Source organism: Coregonus clupeaformis, unplaced genomic scaffold (genome assembly GCF_020615455.1).
Source record: "Coregonus clupeaformis isolate EN_2021a unplaced genomic scaffold, ASM2061545v1 scaf0217, whole genome shotgun sequence".
Classification (NCBI taxonomy): Eukaryota; Metazoa; Chordata; class Actinopteri; order Salmoniformes; family Salmonidae; genus Coregonus; species Coregonus clupeaformis.
Window position 1 is genome coordinate 107,077 of NW_025533672.1, and position 24,881 is coordinate 131,957.

General features: G+C 41.0%; 1 protein-coding gene across 1 annotated transcript; it reads right to left on the reverse strand.

The window, feature by feature from the left end:
* Positions 1-13,512: 13,512 nt before the first annotated feature.
* Positions 13,513-22,796, reverse strand: LOC123484181 (GTPase IMAP family member 7-like). Its single transcript, XM_045214220.1, has 3 exons — positions 22,775-22,796; positions 15,202-15,786; positions 13,513-13,643 (listed from the first exon to the last, which is right to left on the reverse strand). Exons 1-3 carry the CDS (start codon positions 22,794-22,796, stop codon positions 13,513-13,515), a joined length of 738 nt encoding a protein of 245 aa, XP_045070155.1.
* Between the last annotated feature and the right edge of the window lie 2,085 nt (positions 22,797-24,881).

The following is a 24,881-nucleotide window of genomic DNA, read 5'->3' on the forward strand; positions in this document are numbered from 1 at the left end:
ATATCTGAGAATCGCGTGCACGGACCCGTTCGTCAACCTCGTAGGGAGATATCTGAGAGCGAGCCCTAATACATTGTGTGCTGACATTTTATACAATAAAATGAAGTAGGTTGATTCTAGAAGTTCTGATCTTCTGATTGGTCCTGATGAGTTGGGCGAGGTCCCCTCCAGGCTAGTGTCACTGTTGCATTGGCTCTGAGTCAGGTTCTCTGTCTTCAGATGTTCAGCCTAAGAGCGGGGATTTTGTGTGTGCGTGTGTTATCAGTAATAATGTGTGTGTGTGTAATAATGTGTGTGTGTGTGTGTGTGTGTGTTTGTGTTTGTGTGTGTCATGGGAAATGTTCAGCCAAAAGAGGGGATGTGTGTGCGTGTGTGTTTCAGTAATGTGTGTGTGTGTGTGTGTGTTTGTGTTTGTGTGTGTCGTGGGAGAACTCGTGAGTTGGAAGGACTGAGAGACCTATGGCGTGGGTGTTGTTCTTAGCCACCTGCTGACAAGGACGACAAGATAGAAGTCCTCTGTGCATTGTATCAAATACAAAAGGCCCAACACAAGATGGGTCATGCACAAGATCTCAGTCAGACCAAGCTACAACACTATACATTTACTACGACAAATCCCTCTCTTCACGTCTCCCCAGAGACGTGACCAAGTAACAGTAAAGAAGGAAAACTTAAGACGTGACACAAGCTAACAGTGTAATTGGCAAAATAGGGAAAACTTTATCAGAAGATAAAGTTTGGATTCCCCCTCTTCACGCTCACAAGAGACGTGACAAAAAGCTTAAATGCTGCAATTTGGCAAAATAGGGAAAACTTTATCAGAAGATAAAGTTTTAATTCCCCCTCTTCACGTCTCACAAGAGACGTGACACAAAGCTAAAATAGGGAATTGTCAAACTTCCATCGTTTGTGAGGAATAAAGTACAACTGTTACCATAAAATAGACATACTCCCAGCTCCTTTTCGCAGGAGCAGTTATGACATGCAAATGCGATTTTGGAAAGCCAGAGAGGTTGCAGCCAACTGGGACCCGCCAAACCTTGTTGTGTCCATGCCTAATTTAACATTAATGTATGCAGTTAATTCTATCGACGTTTTATTAATAGTACAACAGTCAGCACCCAAAAGGACGAGCCCCCAAAAACTGTACTCCATGTACCCATGTTCAAGGACAGTTTCACAGACCACAAAGAGAGAGTGTTCTTATCTGCCTGTTATGTGAAACAATCCATATCAGTACAGTGCTCCTCATTAATGCATTCCTTCCAAGCTATTCATCACATACAGATCCAAAAAATAAAACCCAACAATTTTATGGTGTCACTCTAAACAGAGTATAATCACCCTTAAGAATAACAGGATATGGAAATTAAATCACAACATTTTAATGTTAATAGAAAATTAAAAATAATAATTTTAACCCTCTATTCCTCCCCTACACCTAACATGTACTGAGTTGGCTACCAGCCACCCAGGAATCCTTTACCTTCACATCAGGAAGAATAAACAATCACAGTGGTTAGTAAAAAACGTAAGGTAATAAATGAGCAAGAACTGAAAATAAATGCGTGTATGTATTTTACTAGGCAAAACATGGATCATCCAGCTTGGTCTCAGAGTCAGTGCAGAGTCACCTGCATCATCCTGGGCCGGTAACAACAGCATCATACCTGACGCCTGCACCACTCCTACCACTGACCTCCTGAGACAGGGGGACGATGCAAGCAGCACAACACATTAACAGCAAAACACAATTACTAGGGTCAGAAATCCAGTAACCACCATGAGAGAGTACTCACCAAACCAGTCACTCAGCCAGGAAATAAGGCAACATCCACAAAGAACAAGTATACCCATAGAGGCCATAACTTCACCCAGAATAGTCACAACAATAGTTTTCCATTTACCAAATATGTTATCAAACCAACCGTTTATGGAGCTATCAATACCAGAGTTCTCAACCAGTTCGTTCGCCAGCGTGGTGATGGTCACTCAAGCGCTTTGGTCACAGGCCCGTCCGGTGCTATATTGTTGGAGATGAAAGTACAACACATATATCCAAACAGAACACAAACCCCCGTCCCATCACGCCAAAAGCATATCTAAAGCTATTCTATTCTGCCATGTCATTAAGCTAGTTGCCGCTGTCTGCTCAGCTAATCCCTTTATTGCATCCGAGTGTGGTTTATAAATATTTTGCTGGTTATATTAAATATAATTTATCCAATCTACATTTTTATTAATTGTTGACCACCAGAAAATACTTGATTCAAACTCAGCTGCGATCTGATTGTGGATCCCATCAATATTTATCCTTTCATCAAAGGATCCCGGGAGGAGGTCCTACTTTCTATGTGACAACTCACCAATCTCTGACACGTTTGATTGTTTGCGTATGTAGGTGAGTTCACAATCAGTTATCACCACACATCCATCAGATGTCAGCACGGGCCTGGTTTTGGCTCCTATAATCCTCTTGCTGCAACAAGAGGAGAGGATTTAGTCATGGTCTCTTTTAGGTGTGACATTCTCTGTGTGGGAGCAGGAGCTAAGATGCCCTACCCTGTATCCTATCCTTACTAGTCCTAGAAAAACAATAATAAGAATCCCTGTGACTTCAAACTGAGGCAACCCAGGTCGGGATGACTTTGTTATCGGGGGAAACAGATAGTGCAAGTTACCATAAGACTCTTTCACCACATTCCCAGGTGGCTTGCATGGAGGAAAAACCTGACAGAGAGTTAAAGCCTGTCAAGGGGAACGGAGTAGTTGTTATCCCTGGTTTGGCTGTCCTACAGGCAAAACAGTCCTCTTTAGACATAGTTTTTTTTTTTTTTTTTTTTTTTGCCGTATACTGAATCCATTCCAACCACAGGTTAAGATTTCTATACCCCGTTTCCACCTGTACTACTTCCTCCAGGTCTATAGTTTTGCACTATCTTTATCACAGCCCCGGTCTCACTACCTCCCTCAGAGAGGTTTACTCTAAATTTCCCCTTTCCCTACGTCTAGCTGTCTCCTATGCCTTTTCAACTTGTGTTAGGTTAACTACCACTTCTGGCTGAAACAGGAGGGTCACGTGTGTGTTAGGAACATGGCCCCCACAATCAGACAGCTACCTACCGTCGGGAGACCTGTGAATCCCACACCCTTGCCCTGAGAACATGTCAGATGCCAGAGGCCAACCCATTGCTTCACCTTCTATCGAACTCACACAGGGGATGATCAGGACAGGGTAAGGGAATCTTCGTTAAGGAGCCAACCCCGGACCCTTGTAGGTTATCGGATCTTTCTCCTAACTCTGTGTTTGTTCGTCAGGTGTAGCTGGTTTTGCCTTTTTACAGTGTGTGACATGCACCCAGATGGATCTCTCAGCTATTCTGCTGGCAAAGGGCAGTACTTTCTGGTAGGGCCCCTTCCCCCCAGGCCTGATTCAGTCTCCTGGTTAGATAGAGTGGGTCACCTTCTCCTTTAGTTCACCTGTGGGGCACAAAACCTCTGACATACAGGTGTGGTTAATAAACTATCATACATGTTTTTTTTTTAAGTATTTTGTCCTCTCCTTCGTATATATTTATATTTAACACAATATTTAATCAGTCAACCATCCCCCCTCTTTGACACATGATTTGGCCATGTGTCAATATTACCACCTACCTAAACAATCACTTTAGTTAATATTGGTATTTCATTATCCAATTACCATTCCTCCACTCTCTCTTCTGTTATTTTTATGGTTCAAATCAAATATATTATTACCAAATTATAATCTTCTTCACAATTTTCACAGTACTATAAATTACCCTCAACTTAGTAAAATAAACTATCTTAAAGTCCTCCTCTCATGCCTTTAGAATTTACTAGTGTGGATGATTAAAATAACACCAGAATGTTAAAACAGAGTTCAGAGGCCATTGAAATCATTTAACGAACTGTTTAATCCCATAGTATACTAAACATTACCATTATTCTAAATATTTCATAAATGTTAGTTATCCCAAGTGTTCATTAAGTCCTCATGACATTCATTCTCCTAAGAAATCATATATACCCCAAACTCAGCCAAAACCTAAAAAATCCATAAAATTCACTGTGTGCACCTTTAAGACCTATAACCCTTGACCTGCTGAAAACCCTCCAAAATTGAAACAACAAGACTTTATTAACATCATACTAGGTGTGTTGTTTTCTATTTGAAAACCCCCAATTAAAAAACAACAACCAAACAGCCAGGTCATGAGGACTCCTGATTTCTCTCTTCCCCTTCTGCCTACAGTTTTTAACAGGTGCCTTTCCTTGCAGTAACTCCACGGTTCCTCACATTCTCTAGCAAAATGTCCCGTTTTGTCACAATTGTAACACTTCCACTCACTCCTGTCTCCACTATTACTATTTCCTTCTTGTCTGTCTTTGCTACCGTAACTCTCTTCTCTCTAGGTATTGACTAATAGTCTCACTGTCTCTAATTCAACACAAAACCCCATCATCCAATTAATTTTCATACCCATTACTGTCAATGCCAAATTAGGTTTCTCTGTTCCTGTTGAAGTGCTGGGTCAATAGTAGCCAATTCAAACACCTCACAATTTGGATCAAAGGGTTCCTTAGTCTTCCCCCACTAGAGTCTACTATTTCTCCCTCAAGGACTAGTCACGCCTTATCTTCCTCTTTCTCACGCTCAAAGCTGGGGGATGGACTTCTCTCTCTCTTCTCCTCTCTCCTGTCTGACTTTCTCTCATGATGGATTGCATGTCTCTCTGAGACTATTACACAATTCAGTTATTTTCCCAACATACTCTCCGTAATCGGCCCATGGCAAAAGTGTCCTATGGGCATCCCTGAAACCCACTGCCCTCTACGGCAGCCCAAACCTTACTATTCCTGTCATGGGGTGGGTCATTCTTTCTACCGCTCTGGCCACGTCCTCTGTGTTCATGGCCTGTCTGCTAAATGGCATATTATTATTATTACTGTATACATCTAAGGTTGCTTGGGCCCCTTTCATTCCCGCCAATAGATTAGGTAAGGCTGTCAGTGGGTACTGGCCCCCTCAACTCTCTCTCTCTCTCTCACTGCTTATTTCTCCTTTACACACCTTATGTATCTGTTTAAGCATGGATTCGAGTTTATCTCCGTCCAGAGCGTCCCTCAAACCATACCTCCTCCCTCCACCTGGTTATATAATGGAGATTTCTATCCCTGGATTCCATTTAATTAAGCATTTCTCGTCCCCAGTAAATTCTGGGACCTCTTGTGAGATTTGCCCCCCATGGTTGGTACTGTTAAAAATCCCTTAGCCACCTCTTCTATATTATAAGTCAATTTAACAAGTAATTCTAAATAGCTTCACACAACACGCGGGCGGCAGGTAGCTTAGTGGTTAAGAGCATTGTGCCAGTAACTCGAAAGGTCGCTGGTTCTAATCCCGAGCTGACTAGGTGAAAAATCTGCCGATGTGCCCTTGAGCAAGGCACTTAACCCTAATTGTTCCTGTAAGTCGCTCTGGATAAGAGCGTCTGCTAAATGACTCAAATGTAATGTAAAAGAACAACACCTCATAAGGAGTGCCCAGCAGGAGTCCAATTCCTATCAGAAAACATACATACAAACATTCAGACACTCCCAATCTCTCCCAGGGGGAAAAAGTTCTTCTTCACCCTGAGTGAGATTGTTGTTCCCATAAGGGTTTCTTCATTGTGTTGTCAGGATTGGTTCTCGCTGCTCAAATCAGCCCTGACTTCTGTCAGTGATCTAGAAGGAGTGGGGGCTGGTGTGCAATGAGTTAGATGGTGTCAGTGTCGCGCCTAATTTACCTCTGACCTGGACTGAGTGTGAAGTAACCTCCTTCACTTCGGACGGTCCAGTCCACCTGGGTTCCAGCCACTTTCTCTTGTGGACTTTAACCCTCACCCAGCCTCCACGTTTGCACCTTCAGTGTCACGTACTTCCCGACAGCTCCCCCTCCTGGGCCTTCTGCGCCTGAGAAGAGAGTGCTGCAGAAAATTCCGTCAATTTCTTCACATAATCAGTCATTTCTATCTGTTGTACATCAAGGGCGGGCATATGACCTCCCTCCCTTGGTGGACCTGGCATTACTCTCCCTGTCATTCGTTGTTCTATGTATTCATTGAATTTGGGTATGGTTATGTTTGGTCCTGCCATCTTGCTTTCTCTATCTTGGATGTATTATTGGTATCAAATACAGACTTATCTCATGTTGACACCTCGCATATAAAGAGGCTAATTTTATATAATTTGTAATGCAATTATTATCATAAGAATCAGAATTCCAGTCACATATACCAATGCAGTAATCTCTACACACAGCACACCACGCTTTAGTTATCTCACGCTTGTTCTAGAATCATGCACAACTTCAATATCAGTCTCCCCCAGTCCCCGGTTCCTGAAACCCTAGGTCAAATTCACTCAATTCCACAGATTGGTGTTCGGTCTCATAAGTCTCACTATAACTTCCCATCATCCATTACCTGCACGTTATAATACATAAAAACACAGACACGTTAAAAATATAAACACAGCAAAACAAAACTGCCAATTAGAATACAATACCTTAAAAAATTTAGGGTTACCAGAGCGTCCTAAAACATAGTCTCAGTTCCTGCCACCCTTCACACAACCTTACTTATGTGAAGTCACAGAAGCAACTGGATCCCTATCAAAGGATTTTCTTTAGACAACTCCAATCACTAGGAAAGACTTAATCTCAGCTTAATTGTACCTTTCACACAACCATTTATATGGAACGTTTTAAGTGTGAAATCACAGAGATAACTGGCATCCCCGGGAATTTAATACCTCTGGTCAATTTTCGGTGATTCTCCCCCCACCTAATGTCTGACTCTGCCACAGTTAAACTTCTACCTCCTGCAACCTATAGGGTAGGACCTCCCCTAATAGGATTTATGCAAAAGGTCTCAGTTCAAACTGGGTCCCTTTAGGAATCTAGTTGTGGGTCAATCTTATCCACCAATGCGTCAATCCGTAGTTCGACACATTCTGGATACGTTTATCTTTATTCCTTATTCCTTATTCCTTAATTCCTTAGTATAAAACACAGTACCAGATATCTCATGTATGCCTTAATTCGTTTAGGATGGAAATTATTTAACAAGTATTCATACTCACGCTCAGTACTACTGATCATAATTTGGTATTGGTCTATAATACAATATGCAAGATTTCGTTTTAACAGGCTCTGCATACCTTTTTAGAAAGAGCGGCGCTCTGATCAGGTTTCCTGAGCCAAGACGAATAGTTGATTTCTCCAGGATTTTCAGGTCACTCTTCCGTCTGTTTTTAGATCGATGATTTGCCTTTTCCTCTCGCACCAACTTTTAGATCGAATTAAAAACCATTCGGCACCACTCGCGTCTATCCTGTATTTTTTGATCTAGATATTCATTAAACTTGAGTTTTGGGACTGTAGTGGTTGCCATGGTTATGCGAAACCAGCAATGTATTCTTGGCGCTGACTCAGACTTATCTCTGATGTCACACTCGTACACAATTTTCAATACTTTATTATTAGGAATTATTTTGCAAAAGGTATTATTGTTTTTCAATTATTGAATTATTATATATTTTCCCAAAAGGTATCAGAACCGCCCCTTTGGAACAATACATTTAACAAACTCAAGCGCTCCCAAAATAATTATCAATTTAATTTTAGGAATTATTTGGCAAAAGTTATTATTGTTTTTCAAGTATTCGAGGTTATTATATATTTTCCCCAAAGGTATCAGAATCGCCCTTTTGGAACAACTATATTAACAAACTCGAGCGCTTCAAAATAATTATCAATCTAATTTCTAGGGAATTATTGAAATACCAACACCTCAAGAGGGAAAAAGTTCAAGTCAGCTTTTGGCGCAGCGGCTACATAACAGGCAAAATAGGACTCGGTGGTCCTCTTAAAAGTTATCCACTAGTTAGTCTCATGAAACGGCCAATCTTACACAACATTCAGGTTATCATTTCAACAATTACATTTTTCATTACATATCAGCATCAACACACGAATTCAGTTTAAGTTCCTCACAGTGCATATAGTTGAGTGCCACGTCAACCAATTGCCCGACTATCTGAACTTGTATTTTTTAATTATTATTTTTTTGATTCTCCTCAAGGAGACTCCCAGTCGTTTAAACCATTCAACTGGCGTCTAGTCGGGAGAACCTTTCTCTGGACTTGGATTCTCACGGAATTAACTCAACCCGACTATCTGAATCTTTTTTTATCAAGTCACCAGATCCTTCTCTTGTGGATCAAATAAAAGGGTCCATCGCTTGTGAACCAAAAACTGTAATAGGCTTCTCACTAGAAACGCAATTCAACAGGAAATAAAATGGGTCCTTCTCTCGCGAACCACTGTAACTAGACTCTAGAGTCACATTTCAACAGTAAAAAGCCTAAGATTTCAGATATCAACAGTAAAAATAAAAGGGTCCTTCTCTTGTGAACCAAAACCTCTGTAACTAGACTCCTCACTAGAGAATCACAATCCAACAGAAAATAAAAGTCGGTCCTTCTCTTGTGAACCACTGTAACTAGACCTCCTCTCTAGAGAGTCACATTTCAACAGTAAAAAGCCTAAGATTTCAGATATCTTTACATATGTGCCTTTTGAGTCATAATAGATATGTTATAAATTTAACAGTAATCCATACTCACCTGCCCCAGTACTACTGATCAATAATTTGGTTTATCCTACAATACAATATGCAGATTTTGTTTTAACAGGTTCTGCTTACCTTTGTATTGGACGTCGGTTTAGATCAGTTTCCTGAGGCGAGCTGGATTCCCGGCTGCTCCTGCGGATCTGGTCACCCTTCCTTCTCTGATCAGTCTCCTACTTGTCTCCTTTCTCTATCAACTTTTTTGGATCGATTCAGAGTTAGAAAACCATCCTCTGCTACCAAGTTTGTTGATAATACAAGTTTACTGGAGAAGCGGAGACCAAGTAGAGACTTTCGGACAAGGTGGATAATTGTATAATATAAGGCAGTTTATTCAGAGGTAAAGATATCTGAGAATCGCGTGCACGGACCCGTTCGTCTCAACCTCGTGAGGGAGATATCTGAGAGCGAGCCCTAATACATTGTGTGCTGACATTTTATACAATAAAATGAAGTAGGTTGATTCTAGAAGTTCTGATCTTCTGATTGGTCCTGATGAGTTGGGCGAGGTCCCCTCCAGGCTAGTGTCACTGTTGCATTGGCTCTGAGTCAGGTTCTCTGTCTTCAGATGTTCAGCCTAAGAGAGGGGATTTTGTGTGTGCGTGTGTTATCAGTAATAATGTGTGTGTGTGTGTGTGTTTGTGTTTGTGTGTGTCATGGGAAAATGTTCAGCCGAAAAGAGGGGATTTTGTGTGTGCGTGTGTTATCAGTAATAATGTGTGTGTGTGTGTGTGTGTTTGTGTTTGTGTGTGTCATGGAGAACTCGTGAGTTGGAAGGACTGAGAGACCTATGGCGTGGGTGTTGTTCTTAGCCACCTGCTGACAAGGCCGACAAGATAGAAGTCCTCTGTGCATTGTATCAAATACAAAAGGCCCAACACAAGATGGGTCATGCACAAGATCTCAGTCAGACCAAGCTACAACACTATACATTTACTACGACATCATATATTTTAATTGTACAGACCGACGACGTCCGACGTCATGTGCGTCTCAAAATGTATTGACAAAGATGGCTGCTCGATTCAAGCGAGGGAAGTTCAAATACCGTTAAGGATTTTCGTTAAATAGTTCCCTTTGTTAGCTCCGGTATTGGCAACATCAAGCCGAAGAGGAAGATTAGCAAACAGCTGAGCAAATATTAGCATTGGACAGTTCACGTTCGTATGTTGATTGAGTTTGAGTTATTAGTGAGTTCTATGGAGATATCGTGCAATTCAGTTTAGCTAACGTTAGTCTAAGTTATTTTAAACCGCTGCTTGACAAGTGCATGTTTTGACAGCATGTACAGTACAGCGACGGCATGGTTTTAACGTTATGCCAAAGGTGCAGCAGCATCTAGTTGGTGCCATGTTGTTAACATAACCATCATCTCCTGCTGCAGCGTGGTGGTCATATGTTTATTGAGCGCACTGATCTGGGGAGTTATAAATTATCAGCACATTTGAAGTTTTAATTCCTTGCTGTGTAAAAAGTATTCCGTTAAATCTGTGCGATTTGACTTCGTAAACCCACTAGCTAGTTTACTAAACTAAGTAACTTACATCGTGCTTGCTAAATAGATAATTGCAAAGCATTGATACATAGCATGTGGGCTAGCTAACATTAGCCATCAAGCGAAGGCCTGTTGATTAAGTCCATCGAGTGCTCTATTTTCTGATTTAGTTGCATCGACCACATTGTTTCTTCCTCCCTTATGCTCAGAATGGTGAGCAGCAGTCCTTAATGTCCGTACTTAAAAGTATGTGTCTCAATGGAAGGCTGTACCATTTTGAGTATCCAGGAATATCTGTCCCGTGATGCCATAAGATACAGGAAGTAGCCTAACTTGGGGATTCTATTTAGATAAATCTAAGTGACTTAAGGAATGAACACCACTTTAATTTGACTTTCAGATTTTTTATTTGATGGGTAGAAATGTCAGTTGTGTGCTGCCTCCTTTGATACCAGAGCTAAATTACTTAAACACTACCGTTTGAAGCACAGCTTTTACCCAAGAATAAGCCCGCTGCCATGTCTTTATCATGATTGCCTGTGCGCATTTCAATCCATCAATGCACTCAAAATGTATGTATCTCGATTCCATCACGTGACAGCGAGAGATGTAGATTCAAACAACCCTTCTCAGAGGTAACACACTTACATCATTTAAGGGGACATTTAAAAAGCCATGAGACGGTAACGCCGGTAACATGCCCATTTAAGAATTATGATTATAGCACTAATGTATACTCATTTAATGCCCACAAGAGCAGGAAACTTGCAGTTGCTGTTAGTTCTGACTTCTGTGAAGATGTTGTATGTGTGGAAAGTGATATTCTCCCAGTCACTAGCTCAGTTGACCCTGAGGAAGTGTCCCATTCAGAGTGCAGACACTTTTGACCCCCCTGAGTTGTCAGTTTGACACAAACGAGTTGAGAGCTCAGTTAAAAAATAAATAATGTCTGCCTCTATTTTTAAAAATGCAAAGTGTTCTCCATGTTTCTGACTACGCAACACAGGAAATAGTTGAGCACTTGGGGCAGATATTTTCTCTCTCTCAACCTCTGGTCAAGGAAGCAATAAAATATGTATTACTGAACAAATGAACACACCATCAGTGATGCTGCCCTTGACAAAGTAGTCGAGGCAGTCATGGACAGCAGTGTTTTTGCCAGTGTCACTGCTAAAGGTGCAGAGATGTCAACTTCTAAGCGCAGGAAAACCTTTGTTGAAAATAACTACCCTCTAGTCATGCTAGTGCAGTATGTTTCCTGAACTCAACTTAGCAGGCTTTTCAGAATCGTTTAGTGCTGACTTTGTGTGTTGATTCTGTACAGCCACTCAAGACCAATTTTAAACCCATGACGTTGGTGAGGCAGAATTTAGTAGGAGAACAAGAGCCAGCCATGACCTTAACGTGGAAGATGTTGTGAATGGGAATGGTCAGAGTCAGTATAGTGTGAAGCGTGACTGTGTTTTGAGCCAGACCTTGCAATATTTTCATGCAGTTACTGGTTTCCCTCCTGATATACTGCATGATCTGCTCAAAGGTATTGAGCCTGTTGAGTTGGCCCTTCGCATCAGCGAGATGATACACGTCTGAAGTATTTTACTCTTGAGTATACTCTGAGTGGCGCAGTGGTCTAAGGCACTGCATCGCAGTGCTAACTGTGCCACTAGAGATCCTGGTTCGAATCCAGGCTCTGTCGCAGCCGGCCACGACCGGGAGACTCATGGGCGGCGCACAATTGGCCCAGTGTCGTCCAGGGGGGAGGGAATGGCCGGCAGGGATGTAGCTCAGTTGATAGAGCATGGCATTTGCAACGCCAGGGTTGTGGTATGTTTCCCATGGGGAGCAAGTATAAAAAAAAAAAAATATTCACTAACTGTAAGTCGCTCTGGATAAGAGCGTCTGCTAAATGACTAAAATGTAAAATGTAAATGTATTTAAACCAGAAAATGGCTTCCATCCCATATCAGTACGCAGACAAAGTAAACCGAGCACATCCAATCCCAAAGACATTTGCAACCAAAGGGACTATCGGTGGAAATGTTTATGAAAATGCAACATTGCTCAGACTGCTTCCTTTACTGGTTGGTAGTGATGTGCAAGATGGAGATGGAGCGTGGGTAGTGTTAATGGATTTTAAAGATGTCATCAAGCTTGTGTTGTCACCAACATTTACAGCTGAATCAGTGATCATAGACAGACTCTGCAAGAGGTCTTTCCTGGGTTTAGACTTCTAACCAAGCACCATTATGTTGAGTATTACCCTGAGCTCATCAAGTGTTATGGGCCTCTTGTACACCTTTGGACCATGAGGTTTGAGGGTAAAGCACCGCTTTTCAAAAGGGGTTGAGCATGACACCTCAGAACTTCAAGAATGTCCTGAAAACTCTGTCGGCCAGGCACCAACACGTGATGGCATATTACCTCAGTGCACCATCATTCTTCAAACCACATACACTACTGGTCAAAAGTTTTAGAACACCTACTCATTGAATGATGCCATTTAGCAGACGCTTTTATCCAAAGCGACTTACAGTCATGCGTGCATATATATATATATATATATATTTTTTTTGTGTATGGGTGGTCCCGGGGATCGAACCCACTACCTTGGCGTTACAAGCGCCGTGCTCTACCAGATGAGCTACAGAGGACTACTGCCTACTCATTCAAGGGCTTTTCTTTATTTTTACTATTTTCTATATTGTAGAATAATAAAAGACATCAAAACTATGAAATTACACATGTGGAATCATTTAGAAACCAAAAAGGTGTTAAACAAATCAAAATAGATGTTATATTTGAGATTCTTCAAATAGCCACCCTTTGCCTTGATGACAGCTTTGCACACTCTTGGCATTCATTCAACCAGCTTCATGAGGTAGTCTAATGGTATGTTAATCTGTTGCCTCCATTTAGTATGATACATTATGATACATTATGTTAGGTTACGTTATGAATTAAATAGCGGTTGGACAATATGATATGAATTAGAGGACGTATAGTATCATATGTTTTACCCAGTCGTAAAATAGCATACACATTGGATGACCTAACTTATCATACGTCTTGGAGGACGGAAAATTTTATACATCTCAATTTATTTTTGAGTTCACGGCATCTGGTATTCCCAGGCGGTCTCCCGTCCCAGTACTAACCAGGCCCTAACAGGTGTGTTCAGGGGGGTGTGGCCACAAGCATATTTTTTACCCCGTTTTCTCCCTGAATTAGGTCCCTTGGCTCAACCCTGAAACTCCTCTAATGTGCTCTGGAGGCGAAGGTCGAGAAATGCGTCCTCTGAAACGTGACCCGCCTGGCTGCCTACTTCTTATCACACTGTTCGCTGTCCCTGATGTCAGCCGCACCAACGTGTCGTGATCGAACCACAGGCTGTAGTGGCTTTTGACCGCTGCGCCACCCAGTATTATACGTCTTTCTCTGAGACCAGGTTGCTGGTTGCGTCATAACAACAAAGGAGAATTATGGGGATAATTTACAGTGGTGATTAGGATTACTAAGATAATCAATGTACAAGGTTATGTGAATTGGGTTAAGGTTAGAATAAGGGTTAGGGGAAGGGTTAGCTAAAATGCTACAATTCTTCCCGACGCTCCTTGATCACACAACCTTTACATTGCTAGATGGTTGCAGTATACACCCACCCATAATCCCCAACCGACCTCCCTCCTGTTGTTTCTGTCTTAACTAACCTACTGTCTTTAGTTAATTGATCACCCCCACTTGCTGGCCAACAGAGGTTGGCCAGCAAGTGTCAGTCATTTTCAGTACATTTGTCTTAAGCCATCCCTTTAAATACGGTGCACCTTCAATTAAAATGTTGTTGACAGACTCAATAGAAAACATAGCGAACAGGTTCAGATCAATGAAAGAAAGAAAGCCATCTATGCATATTAATCTCCGTTTCAGTACCAACTAGTACTGTAGATTTAAAAATACTATTATTTAGGCACATTTTAGGGTTAAGAAAGTATCATAAAAATATTTGTTTGGAGAGCCTTTACGCACAAAATACTGTATATTGATGAATAAAAAATACAATTCTTAAGTTCAAGGTCAGAATTTGCATAGAGAGAAAAGTGCATAAAAAGGGAATTACGTTCCATTTCCGTGTGCTGAACTCGGCGTATCTCATTGTTAGTTACTTATTTTTTTAACTATTGAATATCTTAACTTAATTTTATAAACCTTTGAAGTTACAGAACTATAAATGAGAACTAGTATTTTTCAGATTTTTTAACAATGAAAATGTATTTTTTTATTCTTAATATTTCAAATCTCAACTCACTTTACAGGAAAAACAATAAAATGCAGGAGATATAACACAAGCAGGAAGCAATAAAATAGATTCATAAAGGGAAAAAAATGTAGGAACATAAAACAATGAATGATCTGAAAGGAATTATCTCAATTATGAATAGGTGAAAGAGCATATGGATGTATAGTGTATATATATATTGAAAGAAAATATTAATTATAACAATGATACAATAGCAAGATACTTGGCATTAATCTACCTTGACTGCTCTGATTTTGACTTATTGACCCCTTGACCATTTCATGAACCCTGACCCCTCACCATGACCTTTTTAATGATACCAAGCAACAAGAATGTTGCCATGAAAAAACCTCCCTATATTTCTGATGACTCATACATCTCAAGTCAACTTTAGGAGAGTGTCCTGAATTCCCTACTCGTCATTTTCTGCTAAATATTATCAACTACCGCTGTACCTGTCACAGCAGCTCCAGCTGCTATTAAAGGTGGAAATCCCAACATAAATCCCAGACCTGTAAGAGCTGCACCACCTATTTGTAATAGAGAATTTCTAAATTTTTTGTTTCCTTCACTCTTCTCCTTCTCATACTGTGCTATGATCCTTTGCTGACCCTCCCATCTATTCTTCTCATCCTCCTGTCTCTTCCTCTCCTCCTCCTGTCTCTTTCTCTCCTCCTCTTTGATCTTATTCTGAGTCTCTTCATACATCTTACTGGTGTAGTGACGTCCTCCATTCTTCACCACCATCTTCCCTATCTTGTCCAGCAGCTCTGTGACCTGAGTGCGGTCCTCACTCTCTATATTGTTAAAGACATGAAACCTGTTCTCACAGACCTGGATGAGTTTCTGAAGCTCATCACTCTCTCTCAGGAATGTCATCACTGGTTTGCCGCTCAGTTGATCGGACCGAGTTAACAGTAAGATTGTGAAGGGAGAAGCGTCTGCTCCAAAGTTCTCCTGGATCCAGCTCACAGTCTTCCTCTCCTCCTCTGTGTATCTATCCAGCCTAATCACCAGCAGGAACACATGGGGTCCTGGGACTGACTTCTTAATGCACTCATCTATTTCCCTCTTCATCTCCTGGTCAGACAGTGTTGTATCAAAGAGGCCTGGGGTGTCAATTACTGTTATGTTTGTTCCTGGAACATACGCTTCACCTTTCTTACATTGTTTGGTCACAGACTTGGGGGAGGCCTCTGCTTCAAACACCTCTCTCCCCAGGATGGTGTTTGCTGTTGCACTCTTCCCTGCTCCAGTCTTCCCCACCAGAATGATCCTCAGGTCAGAGGGCAGTGGCACTATATGAAGTATAAAGAATAACAATGAAGAATAATTCAACAGAGTCGGGGTCAATTCCATTTCAATTCAGTCAATTCAGTGGTTGAATTGAACATTTCAATTCAGGGGTTGAAATGTGTCCAATTCTAATTTTGTTATCCTTAAAAAGGAACTTACCCAAATCATTATCATCATTAACACTATACAGTGTTTTCATTCACTGGTGGCAAAACAAAACACTGTAATCTGATCTTCTTTTGTTATATATACACTATATATACAAAAGTATGTGGACACCACTTCAAATTAGTGGATTTGGCTATTTCATGCACACCCGTTGCTGACAGGTGTATAAAATTGAGCGCACAGCCATGCAATCTCCATAGACAAACATTGACAGTTGAATGGACTTACTGAAGAGCTCAGTGACTTTCAACTTGGCATTGTCATAGGATGCCACATTTCCAACAAGTCAGTTCCTCACATTTCTGTCATGCTAGAGCTGCCCTGGTCAACTCTAAGTGCTGTTATTGTGAAGGGGGAAATGTTTAGGAGCAACAACGGCTCAGCCGCAAAGTGCTAGGCCACACAAGCACACATAACTGGACTGCCGAGTGCTGAAGCACGTAGGGCGTAAAAATCGTCTGTCCTCGGTTGCAACACTCATTACCGATTTCCAAACTGCCTCTGGAAGCAACGACAGCACAATAACTGTTTGTCGGGAGCTTCATAAAATGGGTTTTCGTTGCCAAGCAGCCGCACACAAGCCTTTGATTTCCATGTGCGATGCCAAGCGTTGGCAGGAGTGGTGAAAAGCTTGCCTCTATTGGACTATGGAGCTGTGGAAATGCAATCTTTGGGTGATGAATCAAGCTTCACCATCTGGCATTCCGACAGACGAATCTGGGGTTGGCAGATGCCAGGAGAATGCTACCTGCCCCCATACACAAAGCGGGTCCATACAGAAATGGTTAGTTGAGATTGGTGTGGAAGAACTTGACTGGCCTGCACAGAGCCCTGACCTCAACTCCATCGAACATCTAATCGCCCAACATCAGTTCCCAACCTCACTAATGCTCTTGTGGCTGAATGGATGGAGGTCCCCGCAGCAATGTTTCAACATCTAGTGGAAAGCCTTCCCAGAAGAGTGGAGGCTGTTATAGCAGCAAAGGGGGGACCAACTCCATATTAATGGCCATGATTTTGGAATGAGATGTTTGACGAGCAGGTGTCCACATACCTTTGGTCATGTAGTGTATATATGTAATTATATATCAAATGTATTTCTGATTTTGTAATTTCTATAATGCACATTTGCCTGCTTAGATCTTTACTCTGACACAGATGGTTATTGGTAGCACTACGTTGAATGAAATAATAGTATGAAGATGAGAGAGGAGGAAGTTTGGATTTGCAAAAGGACATATTTGCATAGTCTCTGCATGCAAGTGATTATATGTATTGAATGTTATGACTGCATGGGGCTGATCCAAGGCTCTGTCAGCATCAACAGCAAAGTACAGAGATGTGTAGCTATGGTAACAAGAATAAAAGGGTACAACGCCAATAAAGTTTTTCCCCTTCCTTTTTTGTTTCCTGTGGTTTAGTTGGTTCAGGCGGCAGGTAGCTTAGTGGTTAAGCACGTTGAGCAAGTAACTGAAAGGTCACTGGTTTGAATCCCCAAGCTGGCAAGATGGAAAAATCTGCCGTTCTGCCCTTGTGCAAGGCAATTAACCCCCAGCAATAACTGTTCCCCGGGCGCCATGGACGTTGATTAAGGCAGTACCCACACCTCTGTGATTCAGAGAGGTTGGGTTAAATGCGGAAGACATTTTGGTTGAATATATTTAGTTGTGGAACTGACTAAGTACCCCTTCCCCTTCTTTTACATGCAGAAATCAACAATTGAGTTTTGTCTGCTGGGTCCATATTTTACCTGTTGTCTTGTCCTTATGTTCTGACTCAGCAGCGGACAGTACAGAACCTGGGGATTTTCAAAAGAGGATTTAATCAGAATCACACACACACACACGGTCAACATTGTACTATTTATTACTAGATATCTGAGCTGTTCAACCATGTCATTATTAATTTGAGCAAATATCACATATACACTCTGTATCCTGTGCACTTGACCAATAACATTTATTTGATTTGAAGTACATTTACATGTACCAGGAATTTTACCTGGTGAAATGATGCAGACAACAATAGACAGTATATATATATATATATACACTACCGATCAAAAGTTTGGGGGTCACTTAGCAATGTCCTTGTTTTTGAAAGAAAAAGCAATTTTTGGTCCATTAAAATAACATCAAATTGATCAGAAATACATTGGAGACATTGTTAATGTTGTAAATGGCTATTGTAGCTGGAAACGGCTGATTTTTAATGGAATATCTACATAGGCGTACAGAGGACCATTATCAGCAACCATCAGTCCTGTGTTCCAATGGTACGTTGTGTTTGCTAATCAAAGTTTATCATTTTAAAAGGCTAATTGATCATTAGAAAACCCTTTTGCAATTATGTTAGCACAGCTGAAAACTGTTGTGCTGATTAAATAAGCAATAAAACTGGCCTTCTTGAGACTAGTTGAGTATCTGAAGCATCAGCAATTGTGGGTTCGATTATAGGCTCAAAATGGCCAGAAACAAAGCTTAGTGGTTAAACGCATTGAGCAAGTAACTTAAAGGTCACTGGTTTGAATCCCCAAGCTGGCAAGATGGAAAAATCTGCCGTTCTGCCCTTGTGCAAGGCAGTTAACCCCCAGCAATAACTGTTCCCTGGGCGCCATGGACGTCGATTAAGGCAGTCGCACACACCTCTGTGATTCAGAGAGGTTGGGTTAAATGCGAAATATATTTTGGTTGAATATATTTAGTTGTGGAACTGACTAAGTACCCCTACCCCTTCTTTTACATGCAGAAATCAACAATTGAGTTTTGTCTGCTGGGTCCATATTTTACCTTTTGTCTTGTCCTTATGTTCTGACTCAGCAGCGAACACTACAGAACCTGGGGATTTTCAAAAGAGGATTTAATCAGAATCACACACACACACGGTCAACATTGCTGTACTATTTATTACTAGATATCTGAGCTGCTCAACCATGTCACTATTCATTTGAGCAAATATCACATATACACCCTGTATCATGAGCACTTGACCAATAACATTTATTTGATTTGAAGTACATTTATATGTACCAGGAATTTTACCTGGTGAAATGATGCAGACAACAATAGAGAGTGTATATATACTGTGGGGAGAACAAGTATTTGATACACTGCCGATTTTGCAGGTTTTCCTACTTACAAAGCATGTAGAGGTCTGTAATTTTTATTGTAGGTACACTTCAACTGTGAGAGACGGAATCTAAAACAAAAATCCAGAAAATCACATTGTGTGATTTTTAAGTAATTAATTAGCATTTTCTTGCATGACATAAGTATTTGATCACCTACCAACCAGTAAGAATTCCGGCTCTCACAGACCTGTTACTTTTTCTTTAAGAAGCCCTCCTGTTCTCCACTCATTACTTGTATTAACTGCACCTGTTTGAACTCGTTACCTGTATAAAAGACAGACTCCAACCTCTCCACAATGGCCAAGACCAGAGAGCTGTGTAAGGACATCAGGGATACAATTGTAGACCTGCACAAGGCTGGGATGGGCTACAGGACAATAGGCAAGCAGCTTGGTGAGAAGGCAACAACTGTTGGCGCAATTATTAGAAAATGGAAGTTCAAGATGACGGTCAATCACCCTCGGTCTGGGGCTCCATTCAAGATCTCACCTCGTGGGGCATCAATGATCATGAGGAAGGTGAGGGATCAGCCCAGAACTACACGGCAAGACCTGGTCAATGACCTGAAGAGAGCTGGGACCACAGTCTCAAAGAAAACCATTGGTAACACACTACGCCGTCATGGATTAAAATCCAGAAGCGCACGCAAGGTCCCCCTGCTCAAGCCAGCACATGTCCAGGCCCGTCTGAAGTTTACCAATGAACATCTGGATGATCCAGAGGAGGAATGGGAGAAGGTCATGTGGTCTGATGAGACAAAAATATAACACCGTCCCAACCATAAAGCATGGAGGTGGAAACATCATTCTTTGGGGATGCTTTTCTGCAAAGGGGACAGGACGACTGCACCGTATTGAGGGGAGGATGGATGGGGCCATGACCTGAACCCAATAAAAAATCTTTGGAGGGAGTTGAAAGTCTGTATTGCCCAGCGACAGCCCCGAAACCTGAAGGATCTGGAGAAGGTCTGTATGGAGGAGTGGGCCAAAATCCCTGCTGCAGTGTGTGCAAACCTGGTCAAGACCTACAGGAAACGTATGATCTCTGTAATTGCAAACAAAGGTTTCTGTACCAAATATTAAGTTCTGCTTTTCTGATGTATCAAATACTTATGTCATGCAATAAAATGCAAATTAATTACTTAAAAATCATACAATGTGATTTTCTGGATTTTTGTTTTATATTCCGTCTCTCACAGTTGAAGTGTTACAGACCTCTACATGCTTTGTAAGTAGGAAAACCTGCAAAATCGGCAGTGTATCAAATACTTGTTCTCCCCACTGTATGTATGTATGTATATATATATATATATATATATATATATATATATATATATATATATATATGAGAGAGAGAGAGAGAGAGAGATATATATAGATATGCTGCATATATTATAATAATTATATAAAAAAATATAAATAATTTACAGATATTCCACCAACAATATGTACACTATAGATACAGCAAGAACAGAACACATAATAAGAAATCAGATGTAACTTTGTTATAAATTAATACACTTTGAAACCAAGATACAATTACATGGATGACATGAATGCACTTAGTGAGTGAAAAAAGTATTTGATCCCCTGCTGATTTTGTACGTTTGCCCACTGACAAAGAAATGATCAGTCTATAATTTTAATGGTAGGTTTATTTGAACAGTGAGAGACAGAATAACAACCAAAAAATCCAGAAAAACACATGTCAAAAATGTATTAAATTGATTTGCATTTTAATGAGGGAAATAAGTATTTGACCCCCTCTCAATCAGAAAGATTTCTGGCACCCAGGTGTCTTTTATACAGGTAACGAGCTGAGATTAGGAGCACACTCTTAAAGGGAGTGCTCCTAATCTCAGTTTGTTACCTGTATAAAAGACACCTATCCACATAAGCAATCAATCAATCAGATTCCAAACTCTCCACCATGGCCAAGACCAAAGAGCTCTCCAAAGATGTCAGGGACAAGATTGTAGACCTACACAAGGCTGGAATGGGCTACAAGACCATCGCCAAGCAGCTTGGTGAGAAGATGACAACAGTTGGTGCGATTATTCACAAATGGAAGAAACACAAAATAACTGTCAATCTCCCTCGGCCTGGGGCTCCATGCAAGATCTCACCTCATGGAGTTGCAATGATCATGAGAACTGTGAGGAATCAGCCCAGAACTACACGGGATGATCTTGTCAATGATCTCAAGGCAGCTGGGACCATAGTCACCAAGAAAACAATTGGTAGCATACTACGCCGTGAGGTCCCCCTGCTCAAGAAAGCACATATACAGGCCCGTCTGAAGTTACCGTCAAATCTTGGGTGAGAACCTCCTTCCCTCAGCCAGGGCATTGAAAATGGGTCGTGGATGGGTATTCCAGCATGACAATGACCCAAAACACACGGCCAAGGCAACAAAGGAGTGGCTCAAGAAGAAGCACATTAAGGTCCTGGAGTGGCCTAGCCAGTCTCCAGACCTTAATCCCATAGAATATCTGTGGAGGGAGCTGAAGGTTCAAGTTGCCAAACGTCAGCCTCGAGACCTTAATGACTTGGAGAAGATCTGCAAAGAGGAGTGGGACAAAATCCCTCCTGAGATGTGTGCAAACCTGGTGGCCAACTACAAGAATCGTCTGACCTCTGTGATTGCCAACAAGGGTTTTGCCACCAAGTACTAAGTCATGTTTTGCAGAGGGGTCAAATACTTATTTCCCTCATTAAAATGCAAATAAATGTATAACATTGTTTTGTTGCATTTTTCTGGATTTTTTTGTTGTTATTCTGTCTCTCACTGTTCAAATAAACCTACCATTAAAATTATAGACTGATCATGTCTTTGTCAGTGGGCAAACGTACAAAATCAGAAGGGGATCAAATACTTTTTTCCCCCACTGTAGTTTGGACAATTAATTCCACAGATACAAGATCGTCATGTTTTAGGGGTGAATCTTAACTTCCTCTTTTAAATAAATGTGTCACTTAGTGTCCATTTGAAATCATTGCATAACTAAGAGAAGATCTGACCCAAGTGGAAGTTAGGATTCACCCCCTTAACACCAGAATCACATCATTGATCTATTGTCTTTGTTTTACTCTTGTAATTTTTCAAACATTCAAACAAAATGTCTCCTAACCTGCAAGTATCAGCAGGATCAGGAGCCATGGGTTTCCCCCTCCTCTTCTGTCTACTCCTCTTCCTCCTCTTAGAGGCACCTGGCAAACTGTTGAGCCAATAGTCAACAACAGTGTAAAGGTCAGTGCAAAGGCATATACAGATTAGAATTGTTATTTACTTGGCTGTGGTTATGCCAAACCAGATATACCGGTCTCATTGTCTTATGGCTTTGAAACTAAGCCAAATGCGGAAGTTAACAAAGGTTTCAATAGATTTACTCTATTTTTTATTTTCATTAAAATAAGATAATATTATATAATTAGAATTGCGACAACAAAATGGATTCATTTGCAATTACACATAATCATAAATTACAATGCATTGATTACCAGAAAATGCACAATATGAGGATTCAGTAAATACTACAATTGAAGGATGTTGTTTAAATGTTATTTAAATGTTACCAAATTCAATTGTTTGGTGTCGAAAATGTCTTAACACATTTGATATTCCCCCCCTATCTTATTTTAAATTACAGAATAAACAGCATTAAGTACTGGCTGTTTAGTACTGGCTTTTACCTTGCTTGCTCGTGACTGTCATTTTCATCTGTCTCTCTTCCTTGATTGTGTTCACCTGAGAGGGATATACCTGCAGAGCTATGACAACAGTCCGCTGCACACACACTCCTGGAGGTTTGGATGCAGTGTGCCTAAAATATATATAGACAGACTTACCTGTATGATGGGCGTAACACTCATCACATTCCAGGTTGACTGTATTGCTGATGTTACATTGTGGTCCTCTGTAGCTCAGCTGGTAGAGCACGGCGCTTGTAACGCCAAGGTAGTGGGTTTGATCCCCGGGGCCACCCATACACAAAAAAAATGTATGCACGCATGACTGTAAGTCGCTTTGGATAAAAGCGTCTGCTAAATGGCATATTATTATTTATTATTATATTATTATAACAGTCATTCATCAGATTGCTATATCATATGATGTGGTTAGCTGATGTGTCGTTTGTCCTGTCACGCGACGTGTATGCGGTAGCGAAGTCAAAAGCAGGACACAGAGCGGCTGGCAACTGTAGTGTATTGAGATTATCATGGTGTTAAATGTTTTTTGAGTGGAACTGAAAGAATGTTGATTTTAGTATCAAGAGGGAATGTTTTAGTGTAACGTCACATACAACAGACATGAAGTGTGTTGTAGACAGGGGAGACTGGTGATTGGCCAGAAGAGGGAGCCCATCTTTTTGCATTGTTTATAAATAGGGGTTAAACGAAGAAGAACGTCAGAACGGCCATGGCAATCAGGGACGCCGTTCTCCGGACTCCGCGGGTCTGTAACTTATGCTGTAACCTTGTGATATTAAGAAAAGCCTCTAAATCATTGTGCAGCATAAGCGGACTCTTTGTTGACAGCAATAATTGCCACCATTCACCCGATACGACACAACGTTTTTTACTGAACACAGTAAAATCAACGTACAAAACAACAAACCTCCAAACAGGGAGGAAAACACAAAGACCCTTACATACAAGCAACTGCCGGAATGACAACGAACAATAACACACAAAATAACCAATGAGAGACAGGGGTTAATATAGGGAATACAATCTAACATAATGGGAAACAGGTGTAAACAATAAAGACCAAACAAGACAAACACCGAAACATCGATCAGCAGCAGCTAGTACTCCGGGGACGACGAACGCCGAAGCCTGCCCGAGCAAGGAGGAGGAGTAGCCTCGGCTGAATCCGTGACACCCCCAATTCAGTGCCTTTTGAAAAGTGTATCTTACAATGATGGTGAAACTTGTAGACATTTTTGGATTAAGTGGGTGGAAACCTTCCTAAAAGTGACAGAGGGGATTTTGGCAATTTAGCAAACCTTTATTCATATTAAGAATATTCATTTTATTCAGATTTATTGAATTCCCAATGTGGTCTATATTAAAGGGCACTTCATGTAATATAACAGGCTTTTAAAATTCAAAATTGGTGAACAAAATATCAAGGGACGCAAAAGGCAGTCTTTTCATGGAACAACCGTGACATGTTAAACACCTGTCCAGGCGTTGTGAGATCTGACAGGTGTCGGCATGGTGACTGTTATGATCAGTATTGTGATGTGTCATCGGCGGGGCAGAGAATCATCAGAGATTCCACCTCCCATTAACCTTAGGTTACATGATCAGTGAATGCTCAGTTCATTACCTGCCTATTGTATAAACAGGTGCGGTCCATAATTACCTAGGTGAGGCCCATAAAAGACAGAACATATCTTGGCACAATAGATTCATACTTAAGTCAAACAGGAATAAATACTTTCGTTTCTCCAGCGAGCCAACACTGCTATGAATGTGGTACAAACAGACAGACAGCAGAAACAGACAGCAGAAACTCCTTACAACCAGACAGACAGCAGAAACTCCCTACAACACTCCCAACATTCCATTTATTTGACAGGTGTATTTATGTAATTATGAACAGAGTAAACAGAGCTGTTACTTAATGCACAATATATTTATTTAGTTGCACCGTAATTGTCATCACCATCCTTTGATAATGTTGCCCAATTAAACAATTGTAATGTTCATTTTCCACTAGTATTTGAATGCAGGCATTGGCATAGCACACACCCAGTGGACGTCAGGCCTCCCAGATAGTATATGAACATCA

Excerpts from the sequence above, each read along its gene's own strand:
- LOC123484181 (XM_045214220.1), bottom strand. The coding sequence starts at position 22,796 with ATGACAGTCACGAGCAAGCAAG. Across the intron at positions 15,787-22,774 it reads GACAGTCACGAGCAAGCAAG|TGCCACTGCCCTCTGACCTG; the intron begins GTAAAAGCCAGT and ends TACTTCATATAG. Across the intron at positions 13,644-15,201 it reads TGGAGGACGTCACTACACCA|CAACCTGGTCTCAGAGAAAG; the intron begins GTAAGATGTATG and ends TGACGCAACCAG.